The sequence below is a fragment of the Camelus bactrianus genome, chromosome 1 (genome assembly GCF_048773025.1).
Source record: "Camelus bactrianus isolate YW-2024 breed Bactrian camel chromosome 1, ASM4877302v1, whole genome shotgun sequence".
Lineage (NCBI taxonomy): Eukaryota > Metazoa > Chordata > Mammalia > Artiodactyla > Camelidae > Camelus > Camelus bactrianus.
Genome location: NC_133539.1, coordinates 39,796,349 through 39,819,283, shown reverse-complemented (window position 1 = coordinate 39,819,283; position 22,935 = coordinate 39,796,349). Strand labels below are relative to the sequence as shown.

At 37.4% G+C, this 22,935-nt stretch overlaps 1 protein-coding gene across 2 annotated transcripts in view; it reads left to right on the top strand.

The window, feature by feature from the left end:
• The window catches only part of DCBLD2 (discoidin, CUB and LCCL domain containing 2), an 80,515-nt gene that overhangs the window by 859 nt on the left and 56,721 nt on the right, over window positions 1–22,935 (top strand). For both annotated transcript variants that reach the window (XM_074361728.1, XM_010966410.3), the window contains exon 2: window positions 17,399–17,626. In XM_074361728.1, coding sequence (XP_074217829.1) covers window positions 17,399–17,626 — 228 coding nt within the window. The remainder of the gene's footprint in view (window positions 1–17,398; window positions 17,627–22,935) is intronic.

Sequence of the window (22,935 nt, the reverse complement as noted above, 5' to 3'; positions counted from 1 at the left end):
TGAGACCCTGCTGTGGAGGCCTCCTTTTGGGTATTGGATTCTGCTTCTGGGAAAAGTCTTTGAGAGTCAAAAGCGAAGTCTTGGATATGTGATCTCTAAAGTTAAGCTGATTCGTTGTAAGGACAGAGTAGGAAGGCAAGGTAATTAAATAACACGTTAAACCTGTTAAAGGCAAGTGGCGGTCATTACCATCTTTAAAGTGCTCAGGTTCAAAACCGAATGAAATTGATTATCTTTTGAGTCTTGGATTTAGATCATGCCCTTTGCAGTTTCTGCCTATTCAGGATGGTGATATAGATTGCCTGGGTCAGACACTGGGTCTGGGACCCAAGGCAGCGTGCTGTGTTAAAACTGGAGCGTTCTGTGTTAAAAGGAAAGTGACAAAACTTTTCTACCTACAGTTCTTGAAAACCCTATTCCAGAAGCGAGCAAAACAGTTTAGTGAATAATCATCATAATGTAAAGAGAATGTAGCGCTGATCCCCCCCCACCCCTTTAGTACTATTTTCAGACAGCGAACAGCAGTTTTTGAAACAGTTTGGAATCGGTTATTGAACACATTTTTCCATTGTATTTCCCACTTTATTGCAGCGAGAAGGATAAGGATTGGATTGTTACTTATTGCTGGGAAGGTTTTTTTTTCCCTTTCTGTTGATCACGTTTAAGTTTAATGTTGCATTTATAATGGTTTTCAGTAAAGTATGGAATCATGGCTATAAGCCTGTCATTATGAAGATGCTGAAACTTTTGATAGGCATGTGGAAATATAATCTAACTATGAGGAAAGAATGTATTTGGTAAACTGACCTCTTTCAGATCTAGGCGCCCATTTCTACAATGTAACTTACAAATTAGATGCTTTATTAGCATTCAGGTTTTCATTAGGTCATCTACTTAAACGGATTCTTGAACATCAGCATTTAATAAATTAGAGTGTGAAATCCTTTCCTCCATTGAAGTTTTAGAGCCTATGCTTGTGTTCTCCTCTTGGTAGAAAGAAAAAATAAAATGGGCTTATTTACGGCTAACGCTGATTGATTGGGTCTGTCTTTGTGGTCGGCACAGCCCTAAGTGATTTATGTCTATTAACTCACTTAATCCTCACCACAGCCATCTGAGATAAGTATTGTTATCCCATTTCAAGCATAAGGAAACTGAGACATGCAAAAAATAAGATACCTTGATAAAGAAGGAAATGTAACTGCATTAGCAGAGTACTGTTTTGCTTATTTCTAAATCTGAAAGAGTTTATATCATGTTTAAAGAAATCTTTGAACAGTATAGAACCAGTTATAGGCCCTCCCCCATTCCAAATGTGACAATTGCTTTGTTTTTAGAATTTCTAAAGCCTGGTCTAATTAAACACACATTACCCATTTTTTTAAAGTTTAATTTCAGTTTTTACGGAAGCATTTTAACAAGTAGCATATATGGTTCTCTTTCACAATGTTATGTTTTATAAACATCAGTGTGGATTAACAAAAATAGAAGTGATGCTGGTAATTTAAAAGACCTGATTTCTAGTTCTCCTAAGTTGGGTAAATTTTGCTAGGTCATTTAATTTATTTGTACCTCAGTTTTCTGCATCAGTGACATGAGAATACATACCTATTTCCTGTTTACTGAAAATGAAATGACAGTACACAGGAGTTCTGCGATGGGAAATAAAAGCATAATATAGCTATAACTGATAATCATTGTTAATCTTCAGCTTTTGAAATTGATAAAGTAAGGGCCTGTTAGGTCCCATATAATTCCTGAGTTATCATGTGTCACCTGAAAACTCAGGAATTAGATGGGATTTGAATTCTCTAATTTTTAAAAATTCTGTTTCTTACCCGAAGGGCCCTGATATTCAGCCTGTGGTTGAATTACTCTTAGTATTACTAGTTTAGCAGATGTGCTTTAGGGTCTGCTGGGATTCCTCACATAACCTAAAAAGAAATCTGTTTTCAGAATGAGAAGCAGTGCTTTAAAACACCTATAGAATTTTCAATAATGGGAATGTCTACAATACTGTAATGTTAAGTTACGAGCTGGAGTTTTTATACTCTAAGAAGTCTTAGAAGACTGGAAGGAAATTATAATAAAGCAATAATGGTTGTGTTTTTTTTGATGATAGAGTTGTAGTTAATTTCTTTATGCTTTTCCAGGTGTTCTGCAGTTTACAAATAGGCAGAATAAAAAGTAAGCTGTGAAAAAATGTTTTGTGATACACAGATTTTTTTTTTCCTTAGCCAGCCTAGGTTGAAATGCATTTAATGTGTATGTTGAGGTAGAACTGTGCTTTAGAATTTTTTTTAATCTTTGAAACATCATTTTGAAGAAGCAGAAGATACTAGGCTCATTCCAGTTAATGCCATACATAGCTATTCCTCAGATTTTTCTGCTAAGTGATTTTTCTTTTTATTTGGCTCAAAATAAAATTTATCATTGGTCTGAAAAATTGTCAGCTTTTCACAGCAGAGATGTATTTTGACCAGTCTCATTTCATTAATATACGTATAAATTCTATTTATTCACATCCATTTAACTATGATGTTTTAGATAATGGCTTATATCTGTGTATTTTTGAGTTCTAAGTTTGATATTAAGTTCATCTTCGAAGTCTTTTTTATTGAAAGCATTTTTTTCCTGTAAAATGTATGTCTTTCTAAAAAAAACTTAAATTGGTGGAACTTATTATGCTGATTGCACATTGTTAATGTAATAAATTTACTTAATAGGAAGTTGAGGGTCTACTGTGAATGAATTTATGTCTCTGCTTTGCATTATGAGGTAGGAATTTGTGACACCTCATCGCAGGAGCTCAGCTTCTTAATTTGTGTCATGGAGGGTTTGCCTACCTTCTGACTTAGAATAACATTTAAATGTGGTAAAATATCAGAATTAATTTAAAAAATCCATTGAGACTGACTTGTTTATGCCTATAAATATGAAATGTTTGTGAAGGTAGTGCTTTTTGTTGGCTAATAAATCTATGAAACAAATCGTGTTCTTTCTTAAAAAGAATCATTCTGTTTCACAATGATATCTGAACTAACAGTGTGAAAAAAAATTTACGTTCTGTCAAGTAATGCCTTTATTTAGCTTGTGATGCAGGGAAATAGTTTTTGAACAGTATTTGTAAATTGTCAGAGATGAAGAACATATCTCCCTCTGCAAAGAACATTTGAAATTATTACTAATATTGACATTAGGTTAATTTAGGATTTTCCATTATCTTTTTTTGGACTGATAAAACATTAGGGCTTTTAAATATAGTTCTTGTTCAGAGACAAAAGTCAGAGAGCGTCCTTTTTTTGCTCTCTCTGATTAATTTTGCATGATGGAGGTTAGAAATAGAGCGCACATTCTGTATGTGTTAATGATCAGATTTAAAATCCACATTTCAAAAACTTGTAAATGAAAAATTAATAGTAAATTACAGGTTAATGATGTTTAGATAGATTTCCCAGTATTATAAGAAAAGAGGAAATATTATTTCCCTCTGGACATAGTTAATAGTTTGAACGTATGAACTTCATTCTAGAAAAACCAAAACAAAAAACAAAAAACAAAACTTAAAATAGTGAAATTGGTACAAGTGAAAGTACAAGTACTAGAATTAAAAAACAAGAGTTAATTAATTTCCAAAAAGAATCAGATTACAGTATGGTGAGGGAAGGCTAGATTTACATAGAGTTAGATTTTTTAATTTGGGACTATACAAAATAAAGTAAACCGGTATATGAAAGTTCAGATGGTAATACTCGGTATTAATTGGATGCATGCAAATAGATCATTTCTACTTCTTGATTAGTTGGAAGTATGTGGAATGATGACATAAAATTATAAGGATTAGGAAAAGCTTTATAAAGATAGTGATACTTGCGAAATGTGGTTGTTGAAATATGAAGTGACACAACTTGGCAGTTTTTCTTGTGTGGCTCAGGGATTCAGTTTACCTTATAACAACCTTATGGTCTTAGCACTTTATTTTAAACATATCTTACAGATAACAATTACATAACAGTTACTCAAAACCAAAAACTTAACTGTTATCCACAATCGTCCCCCCTAATCTGTAAATTTATAATTTTTGTCTTCCTTTTTATTCCATATTCACATACCTAGATAACCTTACATGGTTGTAATTTTGATAGGGTGATGTTATATTCTATAGACATATCATCTTAAAATTAATTTGCAGGCTGATTTAGCACACATAAGCATACTTATAAAATACAGCAAGACAAACATTCCAAAATGTAAAAGTTTATCACAAGGCATTCATTATTTATGAAGTAATTACTCTTTTGTTCAGAGGTATTACATATTTTCTTTATTCCATTTGATTAAATTCTTCATTCAGAATAGGATCTTTGAGAAAGTATGTCAGTTCGACATATTAGCTTACAAACATACATACTGCTAATTTTCCAAATCATTATGTGGATTAAGTCAATACACTCCATGAGGACAAAAAGTACAGAAATCAAATAAACTTATATTTAATGAATGCCAGTGTCCAGTGAAGCAGATGGAATATTGAAGTGTTCTTAAAAGGCTGCTCAAGCATCACCTGCTAGATCAGCCTGCACTCTGAAGGATACATAGTTGGAAGGAAAACTTCAGTTAGCCACTTGAATTATAGGGGGAGACTCCCAGGTGCAAGCTCCCTCAACTGCTTTCTAAGGAGAGTAGGCCCAGAGTTCCTTGCGAGGCTTTTGTGGAGTAGAGTGCATGCAAGTTTGCAGTCAGAACTGAGTTGTTTGGTCATTAATATTCATTGAACCCTAACTACAAGCCAGACATTCTGCTAAATGCTTTACATGGACTGTATGATTTAGTCATCACACAATTCCATGAAGAGAGGGTGCACAAAATTATCTTTATTGCTCAGATGAGGAAACCAAAATGAAAGCTAAAGTTCTGTTTGATGATTCCACTGTGGGTGAGCAGGTACCCAGGTATGTGATCCAGAATGATCGAGATGAGATCGAGATGAAGAGAAGGATTGGAGGGACCCTGTATACTCTTTACCCACTCGCAAAGTCATATTCAGGTTATAAGCAGTCCCCATGTCCACACTTCCTACACTTTTCTCTGTTCTCCAACTGGTGCTTTTAATGAAGGAAAAAAAGGAATAAAAATAATTTTACTATAAAAAGAAAAAAACTGAATTGTTTGGGATCAAAGGGAAGATGCTGGTACTCTATCATTTTCTCATTTAAAAACTGTCAGCATGAAAGGTTACCAGCTATGAGCTCCCAGCCTATACGCGTGCTTATATGTCAGTACAGTCCAGAGACATTCACAGAAGAGCAGAACATTGTCGTTGTCAGAGAACCTACAGTTGGGGAAGTAATGATCCAAGTTGAAATACACGTAAGAATAACCACAGAAGGCCGCACAGTGCTGTGAGTTTGTAAGGGAGGGAGCTCACAATGCCTGGGGAAGTGGCAGAAGCCTTCCTGATAAAGTGGTTTTAACCAGGCGAACTTTTAGGATTGGTTGGTTTCTGGTCAACAGAGATGGCAGACATTTAAGGGGTAAAGATCACAGCATCAGAACACCAAGGGTTCAGGAAAGCTTGTGGGTGTAAACGCCAGTCCTGCTGCAATGAGTAGCAAGCCTCAGGCTCCGGTCCTGGCCCACTGCTTCCTCCTTGAGCCAGGTACCCTGCACCCCTGCCCAATAATTGGGCCAGTACTTACTGGTTGGTTACTGAGGGCCATGGTTCTGTGAACTGGGGTACTGCCCTCTTGGAGCTGTGTTAGTATCTCCATTGTGTGGGCAGCAGCCCCGTTATCACCTGTGAGATACAATCCAAACTCCTTTGCATTTTATATCTGTAATTTTTTCAGAGTCTGGCCCCTCCCTTCCTCTTTGACTTAATCTCACACCAGCATCCTCACCCTTTGTATATGGTTGAAGTTAAGATTGAGCTTTTTATTCTTCTAACATAATTTCATGCTGTTTTGCCTTGTCCCCTGTACTGATCTCTTTACATATGCCATTTTCTCTACTTGAATAGAAAGAGCCCTTTCCTTGTGTGCTTGGAAAACTCCTTATCATCCTTCAAAATCTTTCTTGGGTATCATTCCTTCTGTCACCACACACATACTCATTTCCAGATAGTAATTTCTAGTTTTTTCTGCTTAGTCATTAATCACAATATATATTAAATATTTGTTTCTGGCAAAGAGTTTTAATCATTTTCTTATTTCTAATACTTAGTGATGTCCATCATTCAAAAAATAGGAATTGACTCATTTCTGGAGCAAGTCTGTTGCCTCAGGCACATCATTTGATGTTAGTCTCTGGGCACCTGTATGCCCTTCACACTGTTGTCCTTCGCCTGATTCCCACAGTCAGAGCCTGGGCTTCCCGGTTCCGTGAAAATCAAGCCCTTTCTTGAGCCTTAACCTACTTGCACAGGGCCTAACATGCTGCCAGTGTTCCCCAGCCACTGTCTTCCTAGGAGCTAGACCCCTTTGCTCTCATAATAAGAGGAGCCCTCCTTCACCTGGAATTCTGTGAACTGCTTCTGTGCTTCTCTGTTAGCTAAATCACTGTCAGTAAGTTGGGTGCACTCCTTTGCCCTTTTTCAAATTCTAATTTGAACTGCCACCTCCAGCATTATGAAAGTCCACCTAGTCTTGGTTCCAGTAGTTCCCTTCTTTTAATTTGCAGTTGAAAGTCCTGGAGAACATTCAGGTAGCTTCAGTAATCTGGTATCATAAGAGAGTAATGAGAAACAGAAGCTGGAAAGGTCAGTGGGGACAAGGTGGTGGAGGACTTCCCATTGACAGGCCTACTGAAGAGTTTGTACCTGAGATAATACCAGTGGCATCATCCTCAGGCACCTCAGCTTGTACCACTTCCACTTGTCCATCTCTAGGTTCACTTGTCTCAGCCCAGGTCCATCATCTCACTGATGCTTTTCCCCTTGTCCTTGAGACATCCCAAACCTAGCCCACGTGCCATTCCCCATTGTCTGCTTGCTCTGGTTCTGGATAGCTCAAGGTTACTGGAGAAAGTCATGCGGCCATCTGACTAGATCCACCTCAAATGAGGACGACTAATCAAGCCTCAGAAGGGGATTTCTGCCCAGCAGTGGCATCGTGGCTGTCCTGCTGTGTGGAGCTGAACCCCTGCCCTCCTCATCTCTGCACAGTAAGACTCTGCCTCCTGCCTCACCATCCCTTCTTCCTGAAATCATCTCTTCCACCTTGTCCAGAATGCTGCTTCATCGAGTGTAAGTTGTGTTTTAGTATAATTTAAACTTCTAGGGAGCTTCTTACTCTGTACCTGAATCATTCTTACAACGCTGCTGGCATATGTACATCTGTCTTTTCAACTGGTTGCTTTCCGGGTACCTTATATATCTGCTTTTTTTCAGTGACCAGCTTTCTCACTAGTAGACTACATCTATGCTGTACATTTTCTTAGTGCCTAGCACACAAAAGATTTTTGTTAAATGATTTCCTTGCAGTCTAGCTTCTGCTCTACTGAAACTGTCATATAAACTGTGAGATGTTTTTCTTTCCGATTTTGGTTTTTGTTTACTCTGAGAAACCTGAGAGCTTTCTTCATCTTCACTATTTTTTACTTTGGTGGACTTTGAAAGTAGGGAGAAATCGAAGTCTGACATCCTTGGATTTAAATACTAAGCATGTCACTTTCAGTGCTTTTAAATAGCCCAGCTCTCTAGAATGTATGAGGTCTGGATGGAAACTGTTTGGGTAGTTGATAAACTTTGGTTCCATGAGTGAAACAACACGTGAATGGAAAATTTTGTTTCTCTTTTCCCTGCTCTACAGTTAAAATCTCCAGTTTCAAATGTTGGCTTTCTACTGAGACCCCAGCACTTCTCCATCCTTCTGCCCCGTATCCTCACCCCAGTTGTTGTGTAGGAAAGGTGCACCCCTAGCTTAGTGAGGGGGGTCAGACCATGCAGTAGAGGTATGTGACAGCAAGATTGTTCGTATGATATGTCCTTACCTGGCCTCCAGCCCTCCGAGAGCTTAATACTGGTTTTGTCCCTCCCTTTGGACCTCCACTTTCTCTTTCCAACTTCCACCTGTTGATACATTCAGCTTTCTTTGCTCTCCACTCTCAGGTGATTTTCAGGTTCGAGGGTTACCTTGTTGCTCCTGGCATGCCCCGGTTTCTGGTTACTCTTTATATCCTAGATGCTAACTGTCGATCTGAATGTGAGGCAGAAGTTCAGTTGCATGGGCGGGGGAAGAGTGTTTTGGTCAGGACTCTTGCTGTTATAGGGGACAGAAATTGAAGTCTACTTAGAGTAGAAGGGAAGAGTATTAGGAGCATTCTGAGGTGATTTGTGTGGAACCTTCATGAGAACTGAACCAGCTTGAGCCCCAGGAGGAGCAAGGATGTAGCTGGACTTCAGGCACCAAGAACTCAGCTTCATTCCCTGGCTTCTGTCTGGCTTTCTCTGCTTGGAAGAAATCGTGGCTGCTGGCAATCCTCAAGGCTTTTTGCTTCAGCACGGGAGAGATTCCAGGATTTTCCTAATGTACAAGGTCCAGAAATTGCAGGGAAGGGTAGATTGGCTTCACATTGGCCCAGTGTGAGTCAGTTCCCCCCCTTGGACCAGTCAGCTAACCAGGGGGGATGAGGTCATATAAAACTTTTGGAAATATACAGCAGTTCCCAGGAGAAAAGGGGGTACCAGATGCATAGAGACATCATCTTCAGAAAGAAAGAGTATTCACGTTGATAGAGTTCACTACATTTTATGTAAGTTCTTAGCAAACCCTCACAATGGCCTTGTGAGACGGGAGGTATTATTCCCATGTACAGTTGAGGATATAGAGGTTAAGTGCCAGGATCATCTCAAAGGTTGGCATAGCTAGAATTTAAATCCAAAGCTCTGTCTGATTTCCAAGCCTTGTACTTTCTATTCTTATCATTTGCCTCCCAAGTGCCTACCACTGGCTCATTTGAGTTTATTATTTTCTAAATTCGGCAGCATGTGTTAAAAGAGCCTGCTATGCCCAATTTCTGCGTCTGTGGCTACAGAGGCGAATAGAATGCATTGCCTGCCTAACAGTTTTACAGCTTGGTATAATAAACTGACATAAAGATGTATAATTACTCATATTAAGTTCAGGAAAGAGATTTTGATAGTGGAAATGGAGAGAATAGGGCTCTTCAGGAAGGTTTCACAAGGGTGGTCACATTGAGCAGGTATTTATTTGCCAGGCGGATTTGAGGAGAAAGGACATTGCTCTTGGCAAAGCAGAGTAGATGGTGCAGTGGGAGAGGAGGGAGCATGGGGAGCGTGTGGGGAGCCACCCACGGTTCCACAGCTGGAGCAAAGAGCTTGTGGGAAAAGTCCAGAGATGAGATGAGAGAAGGAATCAGAGGACCGACTATGATGGACTTTGCTTGCCGAAGAGTTTGAGCTTTATTGTATCATCGGTGGAGAACAGCTGAAGGATTTTTAAATATGGGGTCTGCATGACCCAGGTGGTGCCTAAGAAACCGTGACAGGAATGTGGTCAGTGGATAAGAGGAAGGAAAGCTAGGAAATGGGGAAGCCTGATAAACAACGATGGCAGGGACTGCAGAAGGACTTAATTTAGAGATATTAAGAAAATAAAGTATAAAGCTTAATGACCAGTCAAATGTGAGAGAGCAAAGGTCAGTTAAATGCTGGATTTTTTTCTTTCTAGAATCGTCTTCTCCCTGCTCTCTACCTTCTTTACCCACCAGTATTTCTGCCTAGTTAATTGCTATTTATCCTACACACACACACACACCCATGTAAGACATCCATCATTTCCCTGCAGTTCTCATCATCCCTGAGATTATTTACCGTGTCTTTCTTACCATATTGTAATCTCTGTAAGGACAGGGGCCTTGTCTGTCATTTGTTGTTGTTCTTAGCACCTGGTAAGATGGAAGATGTTCACTGAATGCTTGGGACACTTTGAGTTTGAAATGCTGTGGAGTTTCTGGGTGGAGGTGCTTAATGCAGAAGTAGATGACGGGTTTGAGGATGAGGAGAAAGGTTGGAGACTTCAGCGCTTTCTCTGCTTCAGTTGGTAACTGGAGTCGTGGGAGTAGGGAGATGGCCCAGGCAGTGTCCAGAGAGCGGGGAAGGAGCTCTGAAGAACAGCAGCGTCAGCAGTCAGGTAAGTCAGCTAAGATGCGGGAGGCATGGCAACTAGAGAGTTAAAAGAAGAACTAAGACGGGGAAGGAGAGTTTTAACAAGGAGGGAGGGAAGATATGAGGGGAGGAAGGGCCAGCAGTGCCAGATGCTGTAGAAAGGTCACCAACGATAAGGAAGGAAAAGTATCTGTAGACTTCTGGCAGCTCAGAAACTGCTTCAGTGAGTAGTTCTGCTGGAGAGGCAGGTCCGCATTTCCTAGGGCTGCTGTAACAGTTTACCACAAACGTGGATGGCTTAAAACAACAAATTTATTGTCTGATGGTTCTGCAGGCAAAAATTCTGAAATTAGCGTATTGGTAGGGCTATGCTCTCTCTCTGTAGGTTCTAGGCAAGGATCCTTCCTTGCCTTTTCCTAGCTTCTGGCAGTGACAATCTTTGCAATTCCGTCGCATCATTCCAATTTCTGCCTCTGTAGTTACATGATGTTCTCCCTACGTCTGAATCTCTGTCCACATTTTCCTCTTTTTATACCAGTCATTGGATTAGGGTCTACCCTAGTCCGATATAACCTTATTTTAACTTGATTACACCTGCTAAGACCCTGTTTCCAAATAAGGTTACATTCATAGGTACCAGAAATTAGGAACGTGTACTTTGGCTGCGGTAGGGGCACAATCCGACCCACAACCGTCTGGAAGCTGAATTGCAGTATTTTGAACCTAGAACAGGAGGCGAATAAGAAAGACATCAACATAGAGAACTGAAAAAAATCTCTCTGTAAAAGAAAGGAACAGTGGAACGAAGATGGTAGATAGATGTTGGGGGCCACTGGGTGCAGAAAGAATTTTTTTGTGTTTTCCTTTGTTGTTGTTTCTCTTAGTATTTTAAAATTTGTGCAGATCCTTTCCCGACTCCACTAAAGAGCCGCCTTATAGGATATAATGTTCAAAAAAGGGAAAATCATACCTGTCATGCAAGTATAAAATGAACACATGTCAAAGATTTTGTTCAACTCATTCATTAATGAACCAGTAAGATCTTAAAACCTTTTTGAAGAGTATTTGAGAAGCTAGGTGTTTATAGGCAGTCTTAGGCTATGATTGCTCAATTAGATGGCTAAAACTGGTTAAGGGCCATAAACCGTAACCTTTGGGATTATTGTCTCACCTCCACAGAAATAAATACGCATCTCTACAAAACAACAATCTACAAGTTAACGTGTAGCTATAGTGGGACTTTTAATTGATGATAAATAGCAAGTCCAGTCCTATAATCCTTCGGCAGCTTTTGACCTCTGACACTTAAGGGATGTGCTGCTTTTTTAAAAAATTTAAACCTATTTCCAAGTTTCAGATAATTTTTCTAACATTTATTAGAGTCTGTGGAGGTAGAGAATTGGACCTGAGAACGTTTAAGTTAATTAGCACTTAGGTGATTCTGATGTTGACTAAATTTTGAGAAGCACTGAATGAGAGAATACTGAGTGGCTTTGAGAGCCCATATGAGATTGGAGCCCATTATGATAATGACAGCTCTCCCCTGGATTTTGTGATTTTTTAAATTTCCAGTAGTGCTCAGCTCTTGGGAGAATAAAGATCATTTGATCTGGGATGGAGGGCTTGCCAGACAGATCCTCAAGAAGGACATAGTGGCCAGGAGGTAAAGGTACCAGGAAGAGCCCTGGACATGAGGCCCAGGTTGGGTAAGGAAAGAAATGAGGCTAGGGCAGGCAGGATAATACATGGGGAGAGAAGAGGTTCACAGAAAGTTATGCCATGGGTGTGAGAGGGCTAAAGGGTCCAGAGACCAGAATAGTGAGACAGTAAAGTTGGAGATTTCACAGGTGGGTGTAATATCCTCTAATGGCAAAAACAAAGTCCAGGTTGTGGTTTCTTGAGTTACTGAAGTGAAGTAGAGGTCATCGGGGAGAACAAGAGTGAGAATTACTTTCTTATGGATTTGTACTTTTCACAAGGCACTAGAAGCCTTAAAGCTGCTGTGAATCCGTGTAGATGAGCCGTTGTTCCGATGCTTTAGCTGGGTTGTGGCCAAATACACTCGATATACATGTGATGAGCAAAAGCCTTTCTGGTTTTTTATGACCATAGTAATACCCTCAGACATTTATTAAGCACACTGTTATGGTTTAGGCCCTCAATAGTAGATGTTTTTATACAATATCGCATTTAATTCTCACCCTACATGGTTTGAGTTTTTAGTATCCCCATTTTACAAAACTGAGCTTTAGCAGCAATAAACAACCTTTCCAAGGTCACAGTGAGTGGTAGATAGGGCATTTCTATGATGCCAGAGCCCATTTGCTTACCCATTATTTTCTAAGTGGAGTGTGTGCTTGGTGGGGGTTGGAGGATTTGTACATCTCATATTCCTTCATGTAACTCAATTTTGTAAATTATTACACATGCAGAGATGAGTTTGGGCTTAAAAAAGATTGAGCTGGGAGCTATTTCTTTTCCTTAAAATTGCTACTGTGACCCTCTTTGGGCTCTCACTGCATATCCATCTTATGCAGCATTTAAAAAAATGAGTAACTTAAAGTTGGACCTTGAATTAATTATCTTTTTGAGATTTGTAGTGATGACTGTAATAGGACTAGTACTTGTAGTTAAAAAATTTACAGTGCTAAATAATACATTAAAAATCTTCATTTTAGTCAAATGAAATAGGTTAACACTTGCAAGTTATTCTTTCAAACACTTTTCTACTCTCTAAATGCCTTTTTTTCAGTTTATTATAAGATCTCACAGATGTATTACAAGATGTGACAGAAATGACACTTCAGATGAAGTATAGACTCATCTGTTCACAGTGACAAAAAAAATCACTGTGATTGAAAGCTCACTGAAAAGCATAAACCTTTCCTAGTGTATAATGATTGTAATGAAAGTTATACTGCTCTACACTTTGGGGCATATTTGTGCAAGCTTCCTGTATTTTTATTTGTTCTTGTTAAAGAAGGTATTTTTAGGAGTAATACAGTGTTCATCTTAATTAAATTCAATAATTAAGGTAATTTATATTATTTATTAGTAGCAATGTGACTAAAATATGGGGTTAGCTGGAGGGTCACATAAAATCAGCATCATGGGCACATATTTATCCAAAAAACCACACTTGATTTGAAGTTTAGTAAGCAGCCTAAAATAAGCATGTGTCCTTTGTTACATTAATTCATTGTTAAATATGTTTCATGTTCTTTCTGTTTTCTCTAGGGATAAATAGTAAAAATTATTCAGCTATTTTCTTGGAACAGTATCAAAATGTGTATCTGGCTTAACACATCTGACCTGACGCTCTTCAGAGGAAGTGAACACATGTTCTATGAGTAATCCCCTAGATAAATCTATAGCCAAACAAAGGAGCTATGAGATCAAATTCCAGTGTTTTTTCCTCCACTGAAGTAAAATTAAAATTCAAAAATTACATAAACAGGTTTCTACCCTTTATGGTCAGTTAGAGTCTGGTGGAGACTATCTAGGGAAGGAGGAGAAGGCGAAGCTGACAGTGATGGTGGTGATGATGGAACTGGAGGAGAAAAAGTTGGTGATGTGGAGTTGTTGGTGAGAGTGGATGGATTGGTCCAATGATTCCCATTTTGGAAATTATTTTTCCAGTAGTGGTTAATGTCAATTCTGCCTTGCAAAAAAGAGTAATAGTAGGTGGTGTAACTTGGTCAGATTACTGTTCTTTCCAGTTACAAAGCTAAGCAGAAAATCTGGAGACTCTTCCTCCACCCTAATTTATTAAGTAAGGGCTCCTGACCCAGGAAAAGATTCAAGGGTTGTAGACCGAAGAGAAGGACTCTTTTTATTCCCCCTTTAACTTAAAGAAAAATAAAGCATCCATTTACTTGTTTTAAAAACCAAGAAGTGGAAACATAAAACTCCAGTATAACTGCTGACCTTGGGGGGAAGACAGTTCCCTAGGTTGGACCCTTAGTGAATAGAGTAGCATTACCCTTTGGGCCGAAGGAAACCCAAGCAAGAACTAACCCAGATCTTCTATTGGAGATGTCCTAGCCTTTGCTTTAAGTGAACCCATCTCAACCTTGACACTATTTGACATTTAGGACCCATTGTTCTTTATTCTGAGGAGCTGCCCTGTGAATTGTAAGGTATTTTAGCAGCATTCCTGGCCTCTTCCCACTGGATGCCAGTAGCACCTCACCCCTCCAGTGGTGACATGTCTCTTGGCATTCCAAATGGGAGGTAGAATTGCTCCAGTGTCCCCCACCCCCATTTGGAAACTTCCGCTCTCAGTGTATTAGGTGATTTGTTGATAATGTTTTCCAGGTTTCAGTGTTACTTTTAAATATTTTGTTTTATTTTAAGTATTTTGGTGTAGAATAGACTTCACTTTTAAGAACTGTAAAAATAAGCTGGAAGCACATTTTCTAATTTGGGGGTAAAAGTGCGGACGAAGTCTTAGATTTGAGAATTCAACATTATATAACCTTTGGATGCTTAGTACCATGTTTTGCATTGTGCAGGTGGCACCACTTACTGGGTCAGGAGTACATATTTAAGAGTATGTAGAATCACAATGTAAAATAGATTTCTTACTTTGGAATCACAGAGAAAAACATTTGAAGCCTGCCGGCCTACTGAATATGTATAAGCCCTGCTTTCCTTTTCCAACTGGGATATTCGAAACATATACTTCGTAGCAGTAGGTATTTGGCCAAGCCAGCTAAGCAACCAATCTAGTCAGGTTAAACTTGTCAGATAGTCTTGAAAATAGGAAACATTCAAACTGGTGCATTGCAGTAGATTTGAGAGTTTCTTTAAACTTTAGTTTCTGGTGCGTATCATCTTGCTTGCAAGAGGAGGAAGCTCTGAACTCCATCACATATTTTAGAACATTCTTGGCACGTTACTTGTGGACTGTTGATGCCCTCCCCCTACAAAGATACTGAAAAAAGACAGCTCCATTTTAATTGTTTTCTTCGTCAGCGTGCATGCAAAAGTCCTGTTTTTCGTCAGTTAGTATTTATTTTGTTAACTTTTGTAGAAATTATGCTTTATGAAGGAAAGGGCAAGAAACAATTTTTGTATGTTTTACTGAGAATCAAACATAAATAGAAGCATAAAAATACCTAAAAATTACTCCAAACACTCTGCTTGTAGTCTTTTTGTAAAATCCATTTTAACCTTAAGTTAAATAATAGCAAATGGGGCATACATCAGACACAACAATCTGCCTTTAATCAGCTGTTAGTAGGAAATTCGTGGCATTCTGAAATGCAGCAGTACTTCTCATCACTTAAAAGCAGCTTCATTTCTATTCACTAAAGCAAATACATTTATATTTTGAGTTATTTAATTTATTCAGTGGCTACTTTTTAAAGATTGAAATACTTCCAGGAAGCTCTTTTTCATCTTTTCAGTAGTAAGAGAACACTTCTAATTAATTTCATAATGTTAAAAACTCTGCCTTAGGATAGTGGGTTTTTTTTTTCTCTAAGGGAAATGTTAATGATTGTTCAAAAGTTATTTATATTACAATTCATTTATTTTCATATCTCTGTTTTTAAACTTAGATAATACCCAGTGGAGATATTGAAAGTATTTTCTTGGTAGTTTCGGGGGAAATTTGGAGTTATTTTTTTCTCTTGAGTTGTATAACATTTTAAGTTTTATATTTGCAGAAGGTCAGTGATGTATCATACAAAAATGCACCGGTTTATTTATTGGTGCCTTTATATGTTATGATATTATTGAACCGCTCACTATGCTTAGTTCTTGTGTGTGGAATGAAAGCAGGTGTAGAAAATAGCCAAAGTTGAATGCTGATTAAAAGCTAAGCTGTATATGAGAGATCTTTGTTTAAGAAGCCAGATTGCTAGCATCGACCTTTAAAAGTAGACCAAGTAACAATACTAGTATGGATTTGAGAATAAAATTTCTTTATCAGCAAAAAATATGAAGTATTGTTACCAGAATCTAGGTACAGAGTTGTTCCTTCATCAGAGTTTTGAGTCTGGTTTGAGATTACTTTTTCATAGGTTAATCTACAGTTTCTTTATTCATTCAATTAATAAACCTTTATTTTGCAACTGCTGCTTGATAGATACTATGTTCTTACTCATAGGCTTTTAAAGCTTTCGTCTGTTCTAGTCCATGGTATCACCACTACATTGTGCTTAAAAATAATAAATCAAGATAATAGAAAATTCTGTTATAGCCATCTGTATCCATACTGAGGTTAAAACTCAGCAGTGTCACTTTTCATGCAGTTTTTTTGGTTGTTTTAAGTACTGAACTGTTCCGAAAGATGATTATAAGTAGCTCTTTTCAGGGAGAAAATACTATCATTGTGAAAGGATGTATTCATCTGAATCCCATCAGTAAGGAATGCTAAATGGTACAATTGGAGCAGCAGCTGAAACTTCTTATCAATATTACATGCCTCCTCCTAGGTGCTCAGCAGAATCAGATTTTATGATAAAGGGAAGAATGCAGATCTCTGATTTTTACAAATAGTATGTTAAGTTACCTGAATTTCCATATTCAGTTGATGAAGAAATGTCTGTAGCAAATAATGCTAATACCAAGATAGGAAGGTCATTTTATTATTAATCTTTAATAAGCCATTAAACTGTTATTTTTTCCTCATCGTTCTAGAGGGAGAAATGAGGCTTTTGGAGAGTGATTACTAAAAAGTTAAATTTCAGTAGAATGTAAAATTAAACTTTATTAAATATTGCTTTAATTTCTTCAAGAAGGAATACCTTAGTGTGTAATGTGGTCAGTAATCTGCATAATCTTTATGTTAAGGGTTTTTAGAAGTCATTCAACATCTTACAGATTTTGGAAGGAGTTTATGATACTTGTGAATAAACAGATGAAGCTGACGTATACATTTATTTTTAGGGTTTACATTTATTATGAACAATTAACTATCAATTGATACTCTTTTAAAGGTTAGATTTATTATGACATATATGTATATTTATTGCTAAGTTATGTTGACTTCTGTTTATTCAGATTGGAAAGTTCTTTGAACTCGTAAATTATTAAGGCAATTATTATTTTGACCTAACCTTGCTTCCTGGTTCCTGTGAGTAGATAGATATACTAAGAACTATGTCATCTATTTTATCTTGTGTGAGGAAGGAATTGGTAGTACAAAATATCTGACGTCTTACATATTTTTTAATCTTTACAAAAAATCCTGCTTATTTATAATTTAAGTTAAAGATTTAAAGAATAATTGCTCATTCTTTCAATCTTTTTTTTTTTTTAAAGGTGATGGATGTGGACATACTGTACTAGGCCCTGAGAGTGGAACCCTTACGTCCATAAACTACCCACAGACCTATCCTAACAGCACCGTTTGCGAATGGGAGATCCGCGTGAAGATGGGAGAGAGAGTGCGCATCAAATTTGGTGACTTCGACATTGAAGATTCAGATTCTTGTCACTTTAATTACTTGAGAATTTATAACGGAATTGGAGTTAGCAGAACCGAAATAGGTAGGAGATTTTCTTGAATATATACTCGTAATACATCATTGCCCCAAGCTTTAAAACTGAAGCAGTGTTTGATACTTAACATTGAATAACTATGCTGTAGAGGGTATGTGGGAAATTATTGAAAAGGTGTGGAAATCTCAAATTTGAATCTTCTTTTGGGAAGAGAAGATTCTTGTCTGTTTATTTACTTTTTAGTAAGCCTGTGTTGATACCTTTGCAACAATATGCCAGTACTTTTTCTAAGCAGAAGGAAGTTAATTATCTCTCTTTGTTTGTTTTGTTTTTCTTTGATCACTTTATTTGCAGTTAAAGAATACAAGTATAATGCATGCTCAGGAATCAGTGTTTCATGATGATTAAGAGCATGGATTTTTGGACCCAAACTTCCTAATATTAAATATTAACTCTGCTGTTAGCTTGCTGTGTGACCTTGGGCAAGTTAACCTGATCTCTGTTTCCTCACTTGTAAAGTGAACTAGTACATGTGAAGTGCTTAGAATAGTACCTAGCACATAATATATGCTTAGTAAATATTAGCTGCTGTTGCCTTTATTTTTAGCTCAGAGCAGTGGTTGTCAATAATGGCTGCATATTAGAGTCACCTGGAAAGACTTATAAATATATATGTGGTCGTCATCCTTGAGCAGTTGAATCAGAATTGATTGAGTGGGATCCACACCTCAGTATTTTAAAGGCTTCCCAGGAGAATCTACTTTGTAGTCAAGTTGAGAACCTTTGGCTTAGAGATTATCATTTTTCTCTTAAGCAAGAAAGGTAGAAAAATTTATAAGGCTATCTTGGTGAACTAACATCATAAAATAAAGAACTGTAAAATCTTCTGTGAGTTTATTTGGAAAGGTTTATTGGTACAAATGTGTAAAATGTCTTTTAGAGCTATATCTGGAACCCAGTATGTTTTTCTTTAAGCATCATGTTCGTGCTCTGGCCTTCTCTCCCTCTCTAGTCAAATCCTTCATCTGTTCTCCACTTTCTGCCCTCTTATCTATGAGAGGAATGATTCCTGGTCTGCTTGCCTGGCTACTGATTGATGATATCTGTTGTCTCCCAGTCAACTCTTGATTGACCTGGATCCTTGATCACCACGTGCATATGGCCATGAATATATGGTCTTGGAAAGCTTTTAGGAACTCACATTGCCTAAGGATCTAGAAAACACTATTCTAACACTACCCGAAGACAACTGGGTATTAAATGCCTCCTGAGGTGATGCAGTAGGGAGTAAACAGTACTACAAGACTAACAGTCTTGCAGCAACAGTGAAAAAAGGTGAACCACAATCAGACCAAAGCCTTAGCAGTTTATAGGAAATGAAGGAGCTAGAGAAACACAATTTGTCAGCAATAAAGGCTATATAAAAATGGCATTTAAAATAAGGACAGGGAGGAGGTCGAGGAAACTGTCATTCACTAAGAGCTATGTCTTCCAAAAGTAATGTGTGGACCTTGTTTGGATCTTGAGTCAAACTAAGTGGAAGATATTTTTAAGATAAGCAGAGAAATTTTAAGAGGATTTGGGCATTCAGTGACAATCAAGAATAGTTCTTCTGATGCGATAATGTTATTTTTTTAAATTTAAGATCTGGCTTATTAGAGACTTTCTGAAGTTCAAACAAAATCTCTTGGATTTGTTTTTAAATATTTCAGAGGGAAAAAAAGGAAGAGGGCTGGGTGAAAGCAGAATGGCGGGTGAAAAAGCTGAGCTGTGGGTATGTAGGGTGATTATACTCCTCTCTCTAATTTGATGTAGTTTTGAAAATTTCCATGATGAAAGGTGCCTTTTTTTTTTTTTAATAGAAGACAAGAGTATTATATATCGGGACAAGTAGGGTCACTGTTGCTGGAGAGGAAGAGTGGCACAGGAAAGATGTTGAGCACAGGCTTTAAATCATTCACTGGGTTCTCACCGCAGCCCCAGGATTTACTGAGAGTCTTTCTACAGGTGGTTGGCCCAGACTTTAGACCCATCCCCTGCACTGGAGGAAGAGTAAATGAAATACCTGCCAGTGCTTGGAGTGTAGTAGGTGTGCACTCCTCAGCCCTCCCTTATTTCCATTGTTTCTGTTTTCCTTGACTCTCTCTTCATATAAGTGAGCGCAAGGCTGTGGAAAGGTCACGGGGACTAAGTGATGATGGTTCCTGTTGGGTTTTACTTCGGCCCCCCATCAGCACACACCACATACGGCTGGTCCTCCATTTGAGAGCAGTCTGTGGTGAGCGGTAGAAAGGTAACTTTGCTGATGTGGCAGAGAAATAAAGGTCATTCCAGAGTAGTTGTTTAATGTTCTGGTTAAGGTAGATATGCTGAGAATTACAGGCTGGAAACAAATGCATGAGGGCATCAATATTTCAGTGATGGTAAAGAATCCTGTTTCCTGTGTCATCTTTTCTCAGTGTCCCTTATGAAAAGAGGCAGGTTCCAATGAAAATTTTCCCATAAAAATTGTTCCTACTTTGGTATAAATTTTCCCATAAAAATTGTTCCTACTTTGGTATAAATCTTGTTTTTTTTTTCCCAATAGTTGTTTATTTTAATGATTTTTTTTTTTTACCCTGAGAGATGGTATAGAATAATCAAGAAAAGAAAGTGAAAGGAAGAGTGGTTACAAAAGGAATAATTTTTTAAAATCATAAGTTCATTAGAATGTGTTTTAACTGAGAAAGCAGTTTTGGTTTACTTAGCATTTGGACAGTTATTTCCTGTTGTCTTAGAATGGGCAATAATGTATATATCACTTTACATGTAACAACTTTCTAAATTGCTAAACTATCTAGAAATCTTTGTAAAATTAGTGGTACTCATTTCACAGACAGGATGTGTTTAGTAATGGAATTAAGACTTGCTCTCTAGATCTGAATTCTGTCCCTTTTTTAGGCAGATTGTGTTGGAATGAGAATCCCATTGTGCCTTGAGTTTTTCATTTTGATTATTCTTTAATCTCTGATGTCTGAGACATAGTGGTTCTGCAAAGATGAAAATTAAAGGAAAAAGTTTCATTTATTATTAATCTTAACTTTTTCTATACAAATATAAATATCTCCAAACTATTTTGCTGCTTGTTTTTTTCTCTTTTAGTATTTAGACATCTTTTTATATTGGTCCATAGATCTACTAGCATCATTTCCCCAATGAGTATTGTTGATAATTAGTCCAAAGATGAAATTTAAAAACACATTAAAAAGAAAAATCTTTGCTTATCTGTAACTTTTTTCTACTCTGTTTTATATATTTTCTTTCTGGATTTTGCTTAAGATTTCCATTTTAAATGAACTTTTTTGGGGACGAGGGAGATGTAGGTGGATCTCTTTAAAAGAGAAGCTAAGTATTTTAAAGCCTAGTAGCTATTAAAGGAAAATGCATTCTGTAGAAAAATGTAAAAGTGTATCTATGTGTCCAAAGTTTAAAGATGTACATTCTGTCTTGTACCTTCCCCCAAGGTACCTTTTAAAATTATGTCTCTTAAATATTCAGATGGTATTTATAAAGAGGGAAACTGAGGTCCTCAGGGCTTCATTTTGTAAATGATTCTATGTCTATTGTATTTTCAGAAAAGTTTCTCTTTCTGTATTGTTTGTCCCACTCTCTATAATATGCTTAGGTCTTCCTAGTTTGAGAGAAAACATAAATTTTCTTTCTCTTCACCACTAAACCTCTTGAAAAAGCCATAGTGATGATGATATTAGGTATTTAATGATGATAATGATCGCTAATATTTTTTTGAATTCTTATTCTTTAGAGGCTCAAGCTAATAATGAAAATAACTACCAGGCATGCAGTGCTTTCTATGTGCCAGGTACTGCTCAAATCACTTTTTTCAATTAACTTACTTAGTCTTCACAAGAACCTTTGAGATAAATACTTTTATCATCCCTATTTTGATAAGAGAACTGAGGCATGAAGAGGTTGAATAACTTTCCCAAGGTCACACAATCCCTGTTGCCAAGTGGGATTCAAATGTAAGCAGTCTGGCTCCAGAATTGGTGTTTCTCACCGTAAGCCCTTGACATGCTTGATTTCATTGAATCCTACAAGAATTCTATACATTATTTCCATAAAACAGATACATAGAAGATCAGAGAAGATCAGCAACTTGCCCAGAGTTACACAGGCAGAGCTGGGACTTGAACTGAGTTCTGGCTAATAGCAAGGTCCGTAATCTCAACCACTAGACTATAGCTTCTTAGAGTAATAGATACCAGCTCTTACTCCTTAATCTTTTACTACATGGTCCCCTTACCCTAAACTGTTGAAACAAGCAACTTTTTAGTAAGTGTTAACTTTTTTCTTTTAGCTATTCATTTTGACATAACTTCAGAGTAAATAGAGGAGTTGCAAAAACGGGACAATTTCCGTAAACATTTCACCCATATTTTCCAAGTGTTACCATTTTACCACATTTGCTTTATCCCGCCCTCTGACACATGTATTTCTTCCTAAACTGAGAGTAGCTTTCAGACATGATGTTCTTTCGCCTCTGTATATTAAGTGTTTATTTCCTGAAAATTAGGGCATTCTCCTTACATGTTCACAGAGCAGTTACCAAAATTAAGGAAACTTACAGTATCAGGACTACACTACGAATGTTACTTAGATTTCTCCAGTTATACAAATAATGTCCTTTATAGTAAAAGAAATTCTCAGATTATGCATTGCATTAAGTTGTCACGTCTTCTTAGTCTCCATTACTCTGGAGATTAAAGGAGAGGACAGTTCCTTGGTCTCTCCTTGTATTTCGTTATGTTGACATTTTTTTAAAATAGGTGGGCCAGTTATTTTCTAGGATATTTCTTAATTTGAATTTTCTGAGGTTTCTTTATGATTAGATTCAGGTTACATACTTTTGCAGGAATGCCACAGAAGTGTTGTTCTCAGTGTTTCCTGTCAGGAGGCTCACAATGTTGGTTTGTCCCATTACTGGTGATGTTAACTTTGATCTCGGCTAAGGTGCTATCTCCCAAATTTTTACACTGTAGCTATGTTTCCCTTCATAAACATTATGCATCTTGTGGGAAATTCTTTGAAATGATTTGAGTGCTCTGTTACTCATCAACTTGCACCCACTAGTTTTGGCATCCATTCATGATTCTTGTGTGAATCAGTTGTTATAGTCGTCAGGTGGTGATTTTCTAATCTCATCATTCCTTCCATGTTTATTAGGTTTTTTCCTGCTGAAGAAGTGAACTTTTCCTTCTCTCCCGTTTGTTTATTTATATCAGTGTGGACTCACGGATTCTTAGTTAGTTAGTCCATTGTATAGCATCCTTTATTATCCTTTATTTTGATCTCTCAAA